This window comes from Oncorhynchus clarkii, chromosome 28, assembly GCF_045791955.1.
Source record: "Oncorhynchus clarkii lewisi isolate Uvic-CL-2024 chromosome 28, UVic_Ocla_1.0, whole genome shotgun sequence".
In the NCBI taxonomy this organism is placed as follows: domain Eukaryota; kingdom Metazoa; phylum Chordata; class Actinopteri; order Salmoniformes; family Salmonidae; genus Oncorhynchus; species Oncorhynchus clarkii.
The window spans coordinates 42,876,483-42,896,831 of record NC_092174.1 but is presented as its reverse complement, the minus strand read 5'-3'; the positions used below and the strand labels follow the sequence as shown (position 1 = coordinate 42,896,831).

Below are 20,349 nucleotides of genomic sequence, written 5' to 3'. Positions count from 1 at the left end.
TGTATTGACTATACTTATTCAGCTGAGATGGTGATGATGACAGTAACTAGCTGTGTTGTACTGACTATACTTATTCAGCTGAGATGGTGATGATGACAGTAACTAGCTGTGTTGTACTGACTATACTTATTCAGCTGAGATGGTGATGATGACAGTAACTAGCTGTGTTGTACTGACTATACTTATTCAGCTGAGATGGTGATGATGACAGTAACTAGCTGTGTTGTACTGACTATACTTATTCAGCTGAGATGGTGATGATGACAGTAACTAGCTGTGTTGTACTGACTTTACTTATTCAGCTGAGATGATGATGACAGTAACTAGCTGTGTTGTACTGACTATACTTATTCAGCTGAGATGGTGATGATGACAGTAACTAGCTGTGTTGTACTGACTATACTTATTCAGCTGAGATGGTGATGATGACAGTAACTAGCTGTGTTGTATTGACTATACTTATTCAGCTGAGATGGTGATGATGACAGTAACTAGCTGTGTTGTACTGACTATACTTATTCAGCTGAGATGGTGATGATGACAGTAACTAGCTGTGTTGTACTGACTATACTATTCTTCCGAGGACAGGAAGATCTCTGTTGGGCAACATGACCAGCATCTACAACCAACCTACCGAAGCGCAGCTCAAGAGTAAATATTTATTGCATTTTCCGTTTCCAAATGGGCGGTAATTTAGAATGCATAAGATACTGTATTTACGATAGAGACATCGCTTCTCCCTTTGTTCCTCAGTCTTCCCGCTCTTCCATTCAACCCAACCCCCTTTCCTTTGTGTAACCAGCCGTCATGTCTGCTCTGTCCACCAGGGACCTTTTCTGTATGACATCATTTGCATTCTGTGTATATGTAATTCTGTGTGATTAGTTAGGTATTTAGTAAAAAAAATAATTAAACCCAATGTTGTATTGCTGATTCAACTTGTTAGCCAAGGTTCGTGAAGATAACCAATAATTTACAACTTTCAGATGAGACTGAAATAAGGTGACGATTAATATTGACTGCTATTGATGTAAAATATTACTAGGTCTTTAAGAGTTTATTCGGAAGATAACAGCTCTATAAACACTCTTTCGTGGTGCCCCCCGACTTTCTAGTTAATTACATTTACATGATTAGCTCAATCAGGTAATATTAATTACAGAGAAAGGATTTTATAGAATAGCATGTCATATCACTTAATCCGGCATAGCCAAAGGACACGACAACAGCTAGTCACTGTCATCATCATCTCAGAGGAACAGGAAGTAGAAGTGGAAGAGAAAAACAAAGGCAGATAGAGTTCTGTTCAGTTCTGCTGAATTACAGTATTTCACCACCTTAGGAGAAGGCTGATTTTTTTGGGCTGATTACCAAACACAGCAATAGAATAGCAGTGGCAGCAGACAGACTTACCTGAATGTCATGTTAGAATAATAAATATGTCTCCACATATTTATATCCATACTTTAATGACACGTAACAACATACTGTAGTTTCAGAGCTTAGTACTAGCAAGACATGTAATAATACCCTGTTTAAACCCAAGGCAATAATCTATAGAATAATACTGTAAGAATTGATGTAACACCAGACAGCATACAGGTTGCAGACGGTGACAAACAATGAGCTTTACAATGTCAGGACACATTGTGGATAGCAGACATGTATTATATGGGACAAATGTACCAAACAGGTTCAGTATCAAGCAAGTGTGTGTGTGTGTGTGTGTGTGTGTGTGTGTGTGTGTGTGTGTGTGTGTGTGTGTGTGTGCGTGTGTTGGTGACACCAACTAATAGAGGTTATGACAACGTCAGTGATCCTTCAAATCTGTCACACGCCTTCTTCATCTCCTCCTGATTCAGCTCATTCATGTACCTGCATACTGATGTATCTATTGTCAATCTGCATCTCCTCCAGAGACCAACCCCCATGACATCCTCTTCTCCTGAGACCAAGCCCCATGGCATCATCTTAAGAGACCAACCCCCATGGCATCATCTTAAGAGACCAACCCCCATGGCATCATCTTCAGAGACCAACCCCCATGGCATCATCTTAAGAGACCAACCTCCATGGCATCATCTTAAGAGACCAACCCCCATGGCATCATCTTAAGAGACTAACCCCCTTGGCATCTTCTTCAGAGACCAACCCCCTTGGCATCATCTTAAGAGACCAAGCCCCATGGCATCATCTTCAGAGACCAACCCCCATGGCATCATCTTCAGAGACCAACCCCCATGGCATCATATTCAGAGACCAACCCCCATGGCATCATCTTCAGAGACCAACCCCCATGGCATCATCTCTCCAGAGACCAACCTCCATGGCATCATCATCTCCAGAGACCAACCCCCATGGCATCATCTTCAGAGACTAACCCCCATGGCATCATCTTCAGAGACCAACCCCCATGGCATCATCTTCAGAGACCAACCCCCATGGCATCATCTTCAGAGACTAACCCCCATGGCATCATCATCTTCAGAGACCAACCCCCATGGCATCATGTTCTCCAGAGACTAACCCCCATGGCATCATCTTCTCCAGAGACCAACCCCCATGGCATCATCTTCAGAGACCAACGCCCATGGCATCATCTTCAGAGACCAACCCCCATGGCATCATCTTCTCCAGAGACCAACCCCCATGGCATCTTCTCCAGAGACCAACCCCCTTGGCATCATCTTAAGAGACCAACCCCCATGGCATCATCTTCAGAGACCAACCCCATGGCATCATCTTCAGAGACCAACCCCCATGGCATCATCTTAAGAGACCAACCCCCTTGGCATCATCTTCTCCAGAGACTAACCACCATGGCATCATCTCCTCCAGAGACCAACCCCCATGGCATCATCTTCAGAGACCAACCCTTATGGCATCATCTTAAGAGACCAACCCCCTTGGCATCATCTTCTCCAGAGACCAACCCCCATGGCATCATCTTCAGAGACCAACCCCCATGGCATCATCTTCAGAGACCAACCCCCATGGCATCATCTTCAGAGACCAACCCCCATGGCATCATCTTAAGAGACCAACCTCCATGGCATCATCATCTCCAGAGACCAACCCCCATGGCATCATCTTAAGAGACCAACCCCCATGGCATCATCTTCAGAGACCAACCCCCATGGCATCATCTTAAGAGACCAACCCCCATGGCATCATCAGAGACCAACCCCCATCATTATCTTCAGAGACCAACCCCCATGGCATCATCATCTCCAGAGACCAACCCCCATGGCATCATCTTCAGAGACCAACCCCCATGGCATCAATGGCATCTTCCAGAGACCAACCCCCAGACCAACCCCCCATATTCATGGACCAACCCCCATGGCATCATCTTCAGAGACCAACCCCCATGGCATCATCTCTCCAGAGAGCATCATCTTCAGAGACTAACCCCCATGGCATCTTCTCCAGAGACCAACCCCCATGGCATCATATTCAGAGACCAACCCCCATGGCATCATCTTAAGAGACCAATGGCATCATCTTCAGAGACCAACACCCATGGCATCATCTCCTCCAGAGACCAACCCCCATGGCATCATCATCTCCAGAGACCAATCCCCATGACATCCTCTTCTCCTCAACCCCCTTGGCATCATCTTAAGAGAGACCAACCCCCATGGCATCATCTTCAGAGACCAACCCCCATGGCATCATCTTCAGAGACCAACCCCCATGGCATCATCAACCTCCATGGCATCATCATCTCCAGAGACCAACCCCCATGGCATCATCTTAAGAGACCAACCCCCATGGCATCATCTTCAGAGACCAACCCCCATGGCATCATCTTAAGAGACCAACCCCCATGGCATCATCTTCAGAGACCAACCCCCATGGCATCATCTTCAGAGACCAACCCCCATGGCATCAAGAGACCAACCCCCATGGCATCATCTTGGACCAACCCCCATCATCTTCAGAGACCAACCCCCATGGCATCATCTCATCATCTTCAGAGACCAACCCCCATGGCATCATCTTCAGAGACCAACCCCCATGGCATCATCTTCAGAGACCAACCCCCATGGCATCATCTCCTCCAGACACCAATCTCTCAGATAGCAGGATATTTACATCTTTCAACAGCCTCTGTCTGGCAAGGGATACTAGCAGGACATAGGGTAGCCTTTCAGGACCCTGATTCAAAGTGCTGTTAATGCATTGTTCTGTGCTATTCAGCTACCCTCAGACATCTACCATCAGACAGCCACCATTACCACTAGAGATCAACTGAAACGCTACTTCCACTCCAGGAAGAGAGGACAATTTCCATCAGAGGGCTGTTGTGCTTGTATGCAAATCAAGTCATTTACATTTTATTCAGGCAAAGTCGTCCATTGATACCAGAGAAAGGCCTATATCCCCTAGGGACAGAGGCTGGCCTGTACTTACAGTAACACCCCTCTCCTACAGCTAGGGACAGAGACTGGCCTGCAATTAAAATAACACCCCTCTCCTACAGCTAGGGACAGAGACTGACCTGTAATTAAAATAACACCCCTCTCCTACAGCTAGGGACAGAGACTGACCTGTAATTAAAATAACACCCCTCTCCTACAGCTAGGGACAGAGACTGACCTGTAATTAAAATAACACCCCTCTCCTACAGCTAGGGACAGAGACTGACCTGTAATTAAAATAACACCCCTCTACCACAGCTAGGGATAGAGACTGACCTGTAATTAAAATAACACCCCTCTCCTACAGCTAGAGACAGAGACTGGCCTGTACTTACAGTAACACCCCTCTCCTACAGCTAGAGACAGAGGCTGGCCTGTACTTACAGTAACACCCCTCTCCTACAGCTAGAGACAGAGACTGGCCTGTACTTACAGTAACACCCCTCTCCTACAGCTAGAGACAGAGACGGGCCTGTACTTACAGTAACACCCCTCTCCTACAGCTAGGGACAGAGACTGACCTGTAATTAAAATAACACCCCTCTCCTACAGCTAGAGACAGAGACTGGCCTGTACTTACAGTAACACCCCTCTCCTACAGCTAGGGACAGAGACTGACCTGTAATTAAAATAACACCCCTCTCCTACAGCTAGAGACAGAGACTGGCCTGTACTTACAGTAACACCCCTCTCCTACAGCTAGAGACAGAGGCTGGCCTGTACTTACAGTAACACCCCTCTCCTACAGCTAGAGACAGAGACTGGCCTGTACTTACAGTAACACCCCTCTCCTACAGCTAGGGACAGAGACTGACCTGTAATTAAAATAACACCCCTCTCCTACAGCTAGAGACAGAGACTGACCTGTAATTAAAATAACACCCCTCTCCTACAGCTAGGGACAGAGACTGACCTGTAATTAAAATAACACCCCTCTCCTACAGCTAGAGACAGAGACTGGGGAAGGAGTTTGGTCTCTAGTGGTTATAAATCCATGGCGTTGATATTTGAACTAAAAGCCAAGAATGTGTGTAGAAGCTTATGCACAAGGTAGCTATCACCTTCTGCCTGCCTTGTCCAGTGTTTCCCAAAATGCATCTGGAAGTAGAGATGGGACACTGACAGGAAACAGAGAATGGGCTGGACAGTGTGAAGACTGTGGACACATTGGCAGTGGTGGTAAAGGGGCAGAGTGGACAGGGCAGATGGAGAGGTCGAAGGTTAAGAGAGGTGGAACGAGGGAGAGAGGCTGACGGTGGTTGACGTTGAGGTGACGGAGGGATGGAGTGACATTTTCTTAACACGTTTATTTCCCATCATCCTTACCTCTAATCGGTGTACCACCTAGTTGAAGGTAATTCGGAACGCAAACGAGATTGGAGAGAGAGGGAGAGAGCGAGAGTTAGTAAATAAGACAGAAAGAGAGGAGAGAAGGCAAATGAATGAAAGTAATACATGGTTAAATAGATAACCCGCAAGTCTAGACGTTAGAGGAAATAATTCAGGTTAGTAAAATAATGAAAATCTACAGCAGAGTGATCGGAGAGGAAGAGATGTAACCGTTGTGTGGGTGATGTAGGGAATAGGGTGCAATTTGGGACTGAGCCACAGACTGCCTGACCGACAGAAAGACAGGACTCTGTGAAGAGAAAGGGCCTCTCACCTCAAATCAAGTGCATACTTTAACGTGAAATGCTTTACGAGCCCTTCATCCACAAAGAAGATACTAAACACAGTAAAATAACACAATACAATAACAATAAGGAGGCTATACACTAGTTCCACTAGTGAGTCAGCGTACTGGGGGTACGAGGTAGTTGTGAGTCGGCGTACTGGGGGTACGAGGTAGTTGTGAGTCAGTGTACTGGGGGGTACGAGGTAGTTGTGAGTCGGTGTACTGGGGGTACGAGGTAGTTGTGAGTCGGTGTACTGGGGGTACGACGTAGTTGTGAGTCGGTGTACTGGGGGTACGAGGCAGTTGTGAGTCGGCGTACTGGGGGTACGAGGTAGTTGTGAGTCGAGGGAATTGGGGGTACGAGGTAGTTGTGAGTCGGTGTACTGGGGGTATGAGGTAGTTGTGAGTCGGCGTACTGGGGGTACGAGGTAGTTGTGAGTCAGCGTACTGGGGGTACGAGGTAGTTGTGAGTCGGTGTACTGGGGGTACGAGGTAGTTGTGAGTCGGTGTACTGGGGGGACGAGGTAGTTGTGAGTCGGCGTACTGGGGGTACGAGGTAGTTGTGAGTCGGTGTACTGGGGGTACGACGTAGTTGTGAGTTGGTGTACTGGGGGTACGAGGTAGTTGTGAGTCGGCGTACTGGGGATACGAGGTAGTTGTGAGTCGGCGTACTGGGGGTACGAGGTAGTTGGGATGATTGATTGAGGTAATATGTACATGTAGGTGAAAAGCAGAAGCCACCTCCTCTGTGATTTCGGGTCACATCCCAAATGGTTCCCTATGCCCTACACAATGCACTACATTTGACCAGAGCCCTATAGGTAGTAGAGCACTATATAGGGAATAGAGTGCCATTTGGGACACAGAAATATCCTCTAGATGAGGAGAATTAAAGAGCAACTCAAAGAGCCACTAATCGTTCTAACACTCTCTCTACGTTCTGACAGACCCAGGGTCAGCCCTTAAAGATGTTTATTTATCTAATCTTCTTAACGTTGGCCTCTCCCCAATCTGATCTGGGGTCGGGTTAAAGATGTTTATTTACCTAATCTTCTTAACTCTAACCTCTCCCCAATCTGATCTGGGGTTAGGGCTAAAGCAATTGATTTATCCAGCCTTGGGAACAGAGAGAGCAGAGAGAGGCACATCGATTTATTTCTTCAGTGTGTGTGTTTCCTCTCTCCCAGGCTGGATCTTGGCTGAGCCACTCCAGGCTGGATCTTTGCTGAGCCACTCCAGGCTGGATCTTGGCTGAGCCACTCCAGGCTGGATCTTGGCTGAGCCACTCCAGGCTGGATCTTTGCTGAGCAACTCCAGGCTGGAATTACTGTCTCCTCTGAGGATGCTAAAAGGCACACTATTTACACTGTAGTGCACCACTTTTAATCAGAGCCCTATTAGGTTGCCATTTGGGACGCATCCTAGCCCTCTCTACTCCGTGCCCCCGCCGTCCTCATGTTTCAGAAGGGCTCAGCTAAGTCCCTCTTGATGAAAAAGGGCAACTTCAATTATTTTATTTTCTGCACTGCTGGAGACCACTAATTCATTTTAGCATTTTGGTATGTGGAGATTGTAGACGGTCCATTTGGTACTGTGTGTGGGCAGTCCAAAAATATTAAAATATGTACTGTTTTCCACTGAAAAGAAGATCTACCTGCTACACACACATATATATATATATATATATATATATATATATATATATATATATATATACATACATACATTATATATATATACACTATACTTCAGTATATATATATACTTCACTGAATGTTGCGCAGCACTGATAAACACACTATAAGATGGAAAGTTGTATCTTGCTTCTGTTACAAAGCAGGAATGGGTCTCCATTAAGTCTGTTACTAAGCAGGAATGGGTCTCCATTAAGTCTGTTACTAAGCAGGAATGGGTCTCCATTAAGTCTGTTACTAAGCAGGAATGGGTCTCCATGAAGTCTGTTACTAAGCAGGAATGGGTCTCCATTAAGTCTGTTACTAAGCAGGAATGGGTCTCCATTACGTCTGTTACTAAGCAGGAATGGGTCTCCATTAAGTCTGTTACTAAGCAGGAATGGGTCTCCATTAAGTCTGTTACTAAGCAGGAATGGGTCTTCATTAAGTCTGTTACTAAGCAGGAATGAGTCTTTATTAAGTCTGTTACTAAGCAGGAATGAGTCTCCATTAAGTCTGTTACTAAGCAGGAATGGGTCTCCATTAAGTCTGTTACTAAGCAGGAATGGGTCTCCATGAAGTCTGTTACTAAGCAGGAATGGGTCTCCATTAAGTCTGTTACTAAGCAGGAATGAGTCTTTATTAAGTCTGTTACTAAGCAGGAATGGGTCTCCATTAAGTATGTTACTAAGCAGGAATGGGTCTCCATTAAGTCTGTTACAAAGCAGGAATGGGTCTCCATTAAGTCTGTTACTAAGCAGGAATGGGTCTCCATTAAGTCTGTTACTAAGCAGGAATGGGTCTCCATTAAGTCTGTTACTAAGCAGGAATGGGTCTCCATTAAGTCTGTTACTAAGCAGGAATGAGTCTTTATTAAGTGGAAGGGAGTTGCAGGGAGAGTAGACATTCTTACCTGAGCGGAGTTGTTTGATTCGTCCGTTGCTGCTGTTGATGTCTACAGGCAGGAAGTCTTTAAACCAGGTGATCTCTGGGTCAGGGTTGCCGCTGGCAGCACACAGCATGGTGGCCGTCCTGGTTTTCTCTACCACCTTAAGCTGGGGACCCATGTCTATGTTGGGGAACCCATGAGGGATCTGGTTCTCTGTAGAAGAGACAAGTAGATATAGGATTAGTGTGAATGATGGACTACAGCGGGACTTGTCCAAGCCGTTGAGAGAACCTTCATATTTCCACCCAAAAATGTAATTAGATGAGAATATAAATAAATGAATATGTACAGTCCCAGAAAGGACGTGACTTCACATAACAATATAAACTGTGATTTTCATAGCATGTACTAACCAGAGAGAGAGAGAGATAAAGAGCAATAGTGAGTGAGTGAGAGAGATATAGAAGAAGCCTAGCTTTAAACAACCTGAGGAGAACAAAAGCCTACATTATAGACACCCACAAACTCCACCCAGCAAGACAAACATCAATAATGTAACCCATCACAACATTTAGGATCATGAGGTAGAGAAGAGCCATGACAAATTCCTCACTCCAGTGACAAATTCATTCTGCCGAGAGATCATTTGGGATTGTAAAAGTGATCATTTTATGATTCATGATTTTTTCTCCTTTAACTTCCTTCAATGTTTTTTACTGACGGCTGACTGCGATGCCATTGGCCTAAAGCATAGTAAAGAGTATTATTTGGTAGCGAGAAGATACTAAAACCCTTTAAAGATGACTGATTAGTTGATTCCTCTCCTCAAGTGTGGAATTCTACGCCTATTAAATCGATGACGAGGAGTGAGCACCTCTGGGTGAAAGGGGTGAAGAATTGGCACATAGCTCTAGTTTGTTCCTCTTTCACCGTTCTGTTTCTTTTTTTTAAATCTGCGTCTTCATACGCTGATGGTCCCCTGAGAAAAACATCCAGGAGCTCTATTCTTGTGGTAGTACTGAACAGAAGCTCTATTATTGTGGTAGTACTGAACAGAAGCTCTATTATTGTGGTAGTACTGTACAGAAGCTCTATTCTTGTGGTAGTACTGAACAGTAGCTCTATTCTTGTGGTAGTACTGTACAGTAGCTCTATTCTTGTGGTAGTACTGTACAGAAGCTCTATTCTTGTGGTAGTACTGAACAGTAGCTATATTCTTGTGGTAGTACTGAACAGTAGCTCTATTCTTGTGGTAGTACTGTACAGTAGCTCTATTCTTGTGGTAGTACTGAACAGAAACTCTATTCTTGTGGTAGTACTGAACAGAAGCTCTATTCTTGTGGTAGTACTGTACAGAAGCTCTATTCTTGTGGTAGTACTGAACAGTAGCTCTATTCTTGTGGTAGTACTGAACAGAAGCTCTATTCTTGTGGTAGTACTGAACAGTAGCTCTATTCTTGTGGTAGTACTGAACAGTAGCTATATTCTTGTGGTAGTACTGAACAGTAGCTCTATTCTTGTGGTAGTACTGTACAGTAGCTCTATTCTTGTGGTAGTACTGAACAGAAACTATATTCTTGTGGTAGTACTGAACAGAAGCTCTATTCTTGTGGTAGTACTGTACAGAAGCTCTATTCTTGTGGTAGTACTGAACAGTAGCTCTATTCTTGTGGTAGTACTGAACAGAAGCTCTATTCTTGTGGTAGTACTGAACAGTAGCTCTATTCTTGTGGTAGTACTGAACAGAAGCTTGATTCTTGTGGTAGTGCTGAACAGTAGCTCTATTCTCGTGGTAGTACTGAACAGTAGCTCTATTATTGTGGTAGTACTGAACAGTAGCTCTATTCTCGTGGTAGTACTGAACAGTAGCTCTATTCTTGTGGTAGTACTGAACAGAAGCTTGAGGGCATTTTAGAGGAAGGGCTGTTGTTGTTAAAAAACAGGTTTTAGACTAACTAATGTAGGTAATAACCTAGCTAATGTAGGTGATAACCTAGCTAATGTAGGTGATAACCTACCTAATATAGGTGATAAGCCTAGCTAATGTAGGTGGTAACCTAGCTAATGTAGGTGGTCATCTAGCTAATGTATATGTTAGCCTAACTAATGTAGGTGTAAACCTAGCTAATGTAGGTGGTAATCTAGCTAATGTAGGTGTAGGTGGTAATCTAGCTAATGTATATGTTAGCCTAACTAATGTAGGTGGTAATCTAGCTAATGTAGATGTTAGCCTAACTCATGTAGGTGGTAATCTAGCTAATGTAGATGTTAGCCTAACTCATGTAGGTGGCAATCTAGCTAATGTTGGTGTTAGCCTAGCTAATGTAGGTGGTAATCTAGCTAATGTAGGTGGTAATCTAGCTAATGTAGGTGGTAATCTAGCTAATGTTGGTGTTAGCCTAACTCATGTAGGTGGTAATCTAGTTAATGTTGGTGTTAGCCTAGCTAATGTTGGTGTTAGCCTAGCTAATGTAGGTTACCACCTACGTTTGTTCCGTTTGCTATAATTTTTGTTCCTAGCGAATACTCCCCAGGTGTCAGTATTACAGCCCATGCAAACAAAAAAATGTTAATTGGTTGGAACATTCTGAGAAGGAGGAGGATATGCTTTGAGACTTTAGAGAGGGCGGGCTGAAAAAACTCATAGGAGTCAACAACTCCCTGGTATCAGAAACATAAACGGGTAATAATTCAAGAGGAAAACAGCTGCTGTGGCTGTTATACAGTACGTTGGTTCAGAGCTTCCTAGTGTTAGCATTACAGCGGAGCTGTTAGTATATGTGGCTAACACCGAGAGAGAGAGAGAGAGACACACACAGGGAGCTGTACAGATGGCTAACACCGAGAGAGAGAGAGAGAGAGAGAGAGAGAGACACACACAGGGAGCTGTACAGGTGGCTAACACCGAGAGAGAGAGAGAGAGAGAGAGACACACACAGGGAGCTGTACAGGTGGCTAACACCGAGAGAGAGAGAGAGAGAGAGACACACACAGGGAGCTGTACAGGTGGCTAACACCGAGAGAGAGAGAGAGAGACACACAGGGAGCTGTACAGGTGGCTAACACCGATAGAGAGAGAGACACACACAGGGAGCTGTACAGGTGGCTAACACCGATAGAGAGAGAGACACACACAGGGAGCTGTACAGGTGGCTAACACCGAGAGAGAGACACACACACACACACACACACACACACACACACACCTGTTCTCACCCCCTATCTCAGAGACACAAACATCAACATCACTCCTACCCAGAACCACCTGTTCTCACCCCTATCAACAACATCACTCCTACCCAGAACCACCTGTTCTCACCCCCTATCTCAGAGACACAAACATCAACATCACTCCTACCCAGAACCACCTGTTCTCACCCCTATCAACAACATCACTCCTACCCAGAACCACCTGTTCTCACCCCCTATCTCAGAGACACAAACATCAACAACATCACTCCTACCCAGCACCACCTGTTCTCACCCCCTATCTCAGAACAACAAACATCAACATCACTCCTACCCAGAACCACCTGTTCTCACCCCCTATCTCAGAACAACAAACATCAACAACATCACTCCTACCCAGAACCACCTGCACTCACCCCCTATCAACAACATCACTCCTACCCAGAACCACCTGCACTCACCCCCTATCTCAGAGACAAAAACATCAACAACATCACTCCTACCCAGAACCACCTGTTCTCACCCCCTATCTCAGAGACACAAACATCAATAACATCACTCCTACCCAGAACCACCTGCACTCACCCCCTATCAACAGCATCACTCCTACCCAGAACCACCTACACTCACCCCCTATCAACAACATCACTCCTACCCAGAACCACCTGTTCTCACCCCCTATCTCAGAGACACAAACATCAACATCACTCCTACCCAGAACCACCTGTTCTCACCCCCTATCAACAACATCACTCCTACCCAGAACCACCTGTTCTCACCCCCTATCAACAACATCACTCCTACCCAGAACCACCTGTTCTCACCCCCTATCTCAGAACAACAAACATCATCAACATCACTCCTACCCAGAACCACCTGTTCTCACCCCCTATCTCAGAGACACAAACATCAACAACATCACTCCTACCCAGAACCACCTGTTCTCACCCCTATCAACAACATCACTCCTACCCAGAACCACCTGTTCTCACCCCCTATCTCAGAGACACAAACATCAACAACATCACTCCTACCCAGAACCACCTGTTCTCACCCCCTATCTCAGAACAACAAACATCAACAACATCACTCCTACCCACAACCACCTGTTCTCACCCCCTATCTCAGAACAACAAACATCAACAACATCACTCCTACCCAGAACCACCTGTTCCCACCCCCTATCAACAACATCACTCCTACCCAGAACCACCTGTTCTCACCCCCTGTCAACAACATCACTCCTACCCAGAACCACCTGTTCCCACCCCCTATCAACATCACTCCTACCCAGAACCACCTGTTCCCACCCCCTATCAACAACATCACTCCTACCCAGAACCACCTGTTCCCACCCCCTATCAACAACATCACTCCTACCCAGAACCACCTGTTCTCACCCCCTATCTCAGAACAACAAACATCAACAACATCACTCCTACCCAGAACCACCTGTTCTCACCCCCCATCAACAACATCACTCCTACCTAGAACCACCTGCACTCACCCCCTATCAACAACATCACTCCTACCCAGAACCACCTGTTCTCACCCCCTATCTCAGAACAACAAACATCAACAACATCACTCCTACCCAGAACCACCTGCACTCACCCCCTATCAACAACATCACTCCTACCCAGAACCACCTGCACTCACCCCCTATCAACAACATCACTCCTACCCAGAACCACCTGTTCTCACCCCCTATCTCAGAACAACAAACATCAACAACATCACTCCTACCCAGAACCACCTGTTCTCACCCCCTATCTCAGAGACACAAACATCAATAACATCACTCCTACCCAGAACCACCTGTTCTCACCCCCTATCTCAGAACAACAAACATCAACAACATCATTCCTACCCAGAACCACCTGTTCTCACCCCCTATCTCAGAACAACAAACATCAACAACATCACTCCTACCCAGAACCACCTGCACTACTCTCCGCCACATCCTCCAAATACACCATTTTGTTCCACTCCGTCGCTCTTTCTATATTTAAATAATATTTACATAATGATAATGATTTTTCCATTGTCTTAACGATGGAGGACTGTTGGATTTCCAGTTTTTAAGTATACATTTCTTTTTCAAGATAATTGATGACAAGAGTTTCGTCCCATCAGGACATGTCTTGAAACACGCAGACATACGGATTACCTGTCAATTTGGTTAGTTATGTTCCAACTTTCCCTCCATCTTGTGCCAATATCAGTTCTGTTAAAGGCTGTGTTCCAATAGTTTACATTCGTTTCTGAGAGAATGTCAGTTGGATTGTCTCTCTGCAAGGTTTTTTTACATATCTTAAATATCAAATAAACATACTTTTCTGACTCATATAGGATTCCCTCAAGATTGCTCTGATGTCCAAAAGATTTTAAAATCAACATTTCGTAATATGTAACTTCTTAAGTTGCATGTATTTGAAACTATCTACATTGGTCAGTCCAAAATTGTTTTAAAATTCTGTCATTGAAATAAATGTATTTTCTATTACCAAGTAATTGACCGTTTCTATGCCTTCAGTTTCCCATTGGGGATCAATTTATCTGTCAATTCTGAAAAGCTATCCAAGGATTGTTCAATACTGTTGTTTTTTTAGGGAGTGATATTGGTTCTTGTAGAATCAGAGAGGGGAGGAGAGGGAGGGAGGGGGAAGGATAAGGAGGGAGGGGGGAGGATAAGGAGGGAGAGGTGGATGGCAGAAGAAGCAGAAAGAAAGAGTGAAAGAAAGGGAAGGAGTGAGGGATGAGAAGGAGGGGTGCATGACACCCTCCTGCCAGCTCCAATTACCAGTGTGAGTGGGAGCGTGCAGAGAGGTTGATGGGTCTAATCAGTCCTCCTCTGGAGAGGGACCAGTACCCTGTTCCTACACACACACACACACGCACACACACACACACACACACACACACACACACACACACACACACACACACACACACACACACACACACACACACACACACACACACACACACACACACACACACACACACACACACACACACACGTCCTCCCACCCCGTCCCTTAGTCCCACTGGGATGCATGTTGCCCCAGCGCTACAGCTCAGTTCCATGTTCACGTCACACACAGTTATTCTGTGGAGAGCAAACAAACTGCTCTCCACAGGGGCCATAAACTCCAACCCCACCACCATGGGGCCCCACACTCCAACCCCACCACTTGGGGCCCCACACTCCAACCCCACCACTATGGGGTCCCACACTCCAACCCCACCACCATGGGGGCCCCACACTCCAACCCCACCACCATGGGGGCCCCACACTCCAACCTCACCACCATGGGGCCCCACACTCCAACCCCACCACTATGGGGGCCCCACACTTCAAACCCACCACCATGGGGGCCCCACACTCCAAACCCACCACCATGGGGGCCCCACACTCCAAACCCACCACCATGGGGGCCCCACACTCCAACCTCACCACCATGGGGGCCCCACACTCCAAACCCACCACTATGGGGGCCCCACACTTCAAACCCACCACCATGGGGGCCCCACACTCCAAACCCACCACCATGGGGGCCCCACACTCCAAACCCACCACCATGGGGGCCCCACACTCTAACCCCACCACCATGGAGCCCCACACTCTAACCCCACCACCATGGAGCCCCACACTCTAACCCCACCACCATGGAGCCCCACACTCCAAGCTCACCACCATGGGGGCCATACACTCCAACCCCACCACCATGGGGGCCCCACACTCCAACCCCACCACCTTAGGGGCCTTAAACTCCAACCCCAGCACCATGGGGGCCCATACTCCAACCCCAGGCCCCTCCAACCCCAGCATCATGGTGGGCCCACACTCACATACAGTACTAGCTACACACAGATACACAAGCCCACACACTCTGCAGCAGCGACATCATAGTGGCTGTGTAGCTGGAGAGCTCTGAACTTTTGTCTTAGTCTTTTATGGTCGCACACACACACACACACACACACACACACACACACACACACACACACACACACACACACACACACACACACACACACGTCCTCCCACCCTGTCCCTTAGTCCCACTGGGACTACAGCTCAGTTCCATGTTCAAGTCACACACAGTTATTCTGTGGAGAGCAAACAAACTGCTCTCCACAGGGGCCATACACTCCAACCCCGCCACCATGGGGAACCACACTCCAACCCCACCACCATGGGGAACCACACTCCAACCCCACCATCATAGGGGCCCCACACTCCAACCCCACCACCATGGGGGCCCCACACTCCAACCCCACCACCATGGGGCCCCACACTCCAACCCCACCACCATGGGGGCCACACACTCCAACCCCACCACCATGGGGCCCCACACTCCAAACGCACCACCATGGGGGCCCCACACTCCAACCCCAGCACCATGGGGGCCTTACACTCCAACCCCAGCACCATGGGGGCCCCACACTCCAACTCCATCACCATGGGGGTCTTACACTCCAACCCCAGCACCATGGGGGACCACACTCCAACCCCAGCACCATGGGGGCCTTACACATACAACCCCACCACCATGGGGGGCCCACACTCCAACCCCACCACCATGGGGGCCCATACTCCAACCCCACCACCATGGGGGCCATACACTCCAACCCCACCACCATGGGGGCCCCACACTCCAACCCCACCACCATGGGGGCCTTACACTCCAACCGCACCACCATGGGGGGCCCCACACTCCAACCCCACCACCTTAGGGGCCTTACACTCCAACCCCAGCACCATGGGGGCCCCACACTCCAACCCCACCACCTTAGGGGCCTTACACTCCAACCCCAGCATCATGGTGGGCCCACACTCACATACAGTACTAGCTACACACAGATACACAAGCCCACACACTCTGCAGCAGCGACATCATAGTGGCTGTGTAGCTGGAGAGCTCTGAACTTTTGTCTTAGTCTTTTATAGTCTGGAGTGCAGTGGAACAGTGGAGAGGCTTTCTGTTGAACGGCACGCTGGGAATGTTTAAGTAAAGACTAGGGTCACGTTCTAAAATGGCGGCTTATTTCTATGGTAGTGCATTACTTTACACCATGGGCTCTGGTCAACAGAGGGCCCTGTATATGGAATAGGGCATATTTGAGATGCAACCCAGGCCTGCTGAGGAAGACGTCCTTCTGCTGACAGAAATCATGGTTTCTCCTCCGAAAAGGCAACTCTAGACATAATATACCCATGACAAAGAAATTATCTGTAAATTCACATAATTTGCCTAGCTTTTTCTCAAGTAGTTCATTTATTTTATTTCACCTTTATATAACCAGGTCGGCCAGTTCAGAACAAGTTCTCATTTACAACTGCGACCTGGCCAAGATAAAGCAAAGCAGTGTGACAAAAACAACAACACAGAGTTACACATAAACAAACATACAGTCAATAGCACAATAGAAAAATCTATGTACAGTGTGTGCAAATGTAGAAGATTAGGGAGGTAAGGCAATAAATAGGCCATGGAGGAGAAATAATTACAATTTAGCATTAACACTGGAGTGATATATGTGCAGATGATGATGTGCAGGTAGAGATACTGGGGTGCAAAAGAGCAAGAGGATAAGAAACAACATGGGGATGAGGTAGTTGGATGTGCTATTTACAGATTGGCTGTGTACGGGTACAATGATAGGTAAGCTGCTCTGACAGCTGATGCTTAAAGTTAGAGAGGGAGATACGAGTCTCCAGCTTCAGAGATTTTTGCAGTTTGTTCCAGTCATTATCAGCAGAGAACTGGAAGGAAAGGCAGCCAAAAGAGGAATTGGCTTTGGGGGTGACCAGTGAGATATACCTGCTGGAGCGCGTGCTACGGGTGGGTGTTGCTATGGTGACCAGTGAGCTGAGATAAGGCGGGGCTTTACCTAGCAAAGACTTACAGATGACCTGGAGCCAGTGGGTTTGGCGACAAATATGAAGCGAGGGCCAGCCAACGAGAGCATACAGGTCGCAGTGGTGGGTAGTGTATGGGGCTTTGGTGATAAAACGGATGGCACTGTGATAGACTGCATCCAATTTGCTGAGTAGAGTGTTGGAGGCTATTTTGTAAATGACATCGCTGAAGCCAAGGTCCGGTCGGATTGTCAGTTTTACAAGGGTATGTTTGGCAGCATGGGTGAAGGAGGCTTTGTTGCGAAATAGGAAGCTGATTCTAGATTTAATTTTGGATTGGAGATGCTTAATGTGAGTCTGGAAGGATAGTTTACAGTCTAACCAGACACCTAGGTATTTGTAGTTGTCCACATATTCTAAGTCAGAACCGTCCAGAGTAGTGATGCTAGGCGGGCGGGAGGGTGAGGGCAGCGATCGGTTGAAGAGCATGCATTTAGTTTTACTAGCATTTAAAAGCAGTTGGAGGCCACGGAAGGCGTGTTGTATGGCATTGAAGCTCGTCTGGAGGTTTGTTAACACCGTGTCCAAAGAAGGGCCAGAAGTATACAGAATGGTGTTGTCTGCATAGAGGTGGATCAGGGAATCACCAGCAGCAAGAGCAACATCATTGATATATACAGAGAAAAGAGTCGGCCCGAGAATTGAACACTGTGTGGCACCCCCATAGAGACTGCCAGAGGTCCGGACAACAGGCCCTCCAATTTGACATACTGAGCTCTATCAGAGAAGTAGTTGGTGAACCAGGCGAGGCAGTCATTAGAGAAACCAAGACTGTTGAGTCTGCTGATAAGAATGCGGTGATTGACAGAATTCGAAAGCCTTGGCCATGTCGATGAAGAGTATTGCACAGTAATGTCTCTTATTGATGCCGGTTATGATATTGTTTAGGACCTTGAGCATCGCTGAGGTGCCCCCATGACCAGCTCAGAAACCAGATTGCATAGTGGAGAAGATACTGTGGGATTCAAAATGGTCGGTGATCTGTTTGTTAACTTGGCTTTCGAAGATTTTAGAAAGGCAGGGCAGGATGGATACAGGTCCAGTGTCACGACTTCCCCCGAAGTCGGTGCCTCTCGTTGTTCAGGCAGCGTCTTCTAGCCATCATCAATCTACTTTTCATTTTCCATTTGTTTTGTCTTGTCTTCCATCACACCTGGTTTCTATTCCATCATTACATGTTGTGTATTTAACCCTCTGTTCCCCCCATGTCTTTGTCCAGAATTGTTTATTGTAAGTGCTTGTGCACGTTATGTCTGGTGTGCGACGGGTTTTGAACCCATTTATTAATTGTTCTGTTTCCGGGTGGTTTTTATTACTAAACTGCGGCGTTGTAAACACAGTTTTTGCTTTCCTGCGCCTGGTCTATAACAGTTTGGGTCTAGAGTGTCTCCCCCTTTGAAGAGGGGGATGACCGCAGCAGCTTTCTAATCTATGGGGATCTCAGACGATACGAAAGAGAGGTTGAACAGGCTAGTAATAGGTGTTGCAACAATTTTGCCGGATAATTTTAGACAGAGAGGGTCCAGACTGTCTAGCACAGCTGATTTGTAGGGATCCAGATTTTGCAGCTCTTTCAGAACATCAGTTGTTTGGATTTGGGCAAGTTGCTGCAGAGCTGTTGGCCGGTGAAGGGGTAGACAGGTGGAAAGCATGTCCAGCTGTAGAAAAATGCTTATTAAAATGATCGATTATCGTAGATTTATCGCTGGTGACAGTGTTTCCTAGCCTCAGTGCAGTGGGCAGCTGGGAGGAGATGCTCTTATTCTCCATGGACAGTGTCCCAGAACCTTTTGGAATTAGCGCTACAGGATGCAAATTTCTGTTTGAAAAAGCTAGCCTTTGCTTTCCTAACTGACTGTGTATATTGATTCCTGACTTCCCTGAAAAGTTGCATATCACGGGGGCTATTCGATGCTAATGCAGAACGCCACTGGATGTTTTGTGCTGGTCAAGGGCAGTCAAGTCGGGAACCATAGCCTATATCTGTTGTTAGTTCTAAATTTTTTGAATGGGGAATACTTATTTAAGATGGTGAGGAAAGCACTTTCAAAGAGCAACCAGACATCCTCTACTGACGGGATGAGGTAAATTAGAAAGGCCTGCTCGCTGAAGTGTTTTAGGGAGCAATTGACAGTGATGCGGGGTGGTCATTTGACTGCAGACCCATTATGGAAGCAGGCAATGAAGCAGTGATCGCTGAAATTCTGTTTGTAGACAGCAGAGGTGTATATAGAGGGCAAGTTGGTCAGGATGACATCTAAGAGGGTGCCCATAGTTACGGATATAGGGTTGTACCTGGTAGGTTCCTTGATCATTTGTGTGAGATTGAGGGCATCTAGCTTAGATTGTAGGACGGCCGGGGTGTTAAGCATATCCCAGTTTAGGTCACCTAACAGTATGAACTCTGAAGATAGATGGGGGGCAATCAAATCACATATGTTTAACCCGGAGACTTACAGAGTCAGTCTGTTTGTCAGTCAGTCTGTCAATCAGTCTGTTCTGTCTAGTCTGGTCAACCCAGAGGCTTACTGTGTCTGTCTGTCTGTCAGTCAGTCAGTCAGTCAGTCAGT

At 46.7% G+C, this 20,349-nt stretch overlaps 1 protein-coding gene across 1 annotated transcript in view; it reads right to left on the bottom strand.

Moving 5' to 3' along the window:
- LOC139386946 (receptor-type tyrosine-protein phosphatase F) overlaps positions 1-20,349 on the bottom strand; it is a gene marked incomplete in the record, with an annotated part of 253,682 nt that overhangs the window by 185,346 nt on the left and 47,987 nt on the right. Inside the window, 1 exon segment of the mRNA XM_071132849.1 lies at positions 8,686-8,874. Within this exon segment, the coding sequence (XP_070988950.1) occupies positions 8,686-8,874 (189 nt within the window).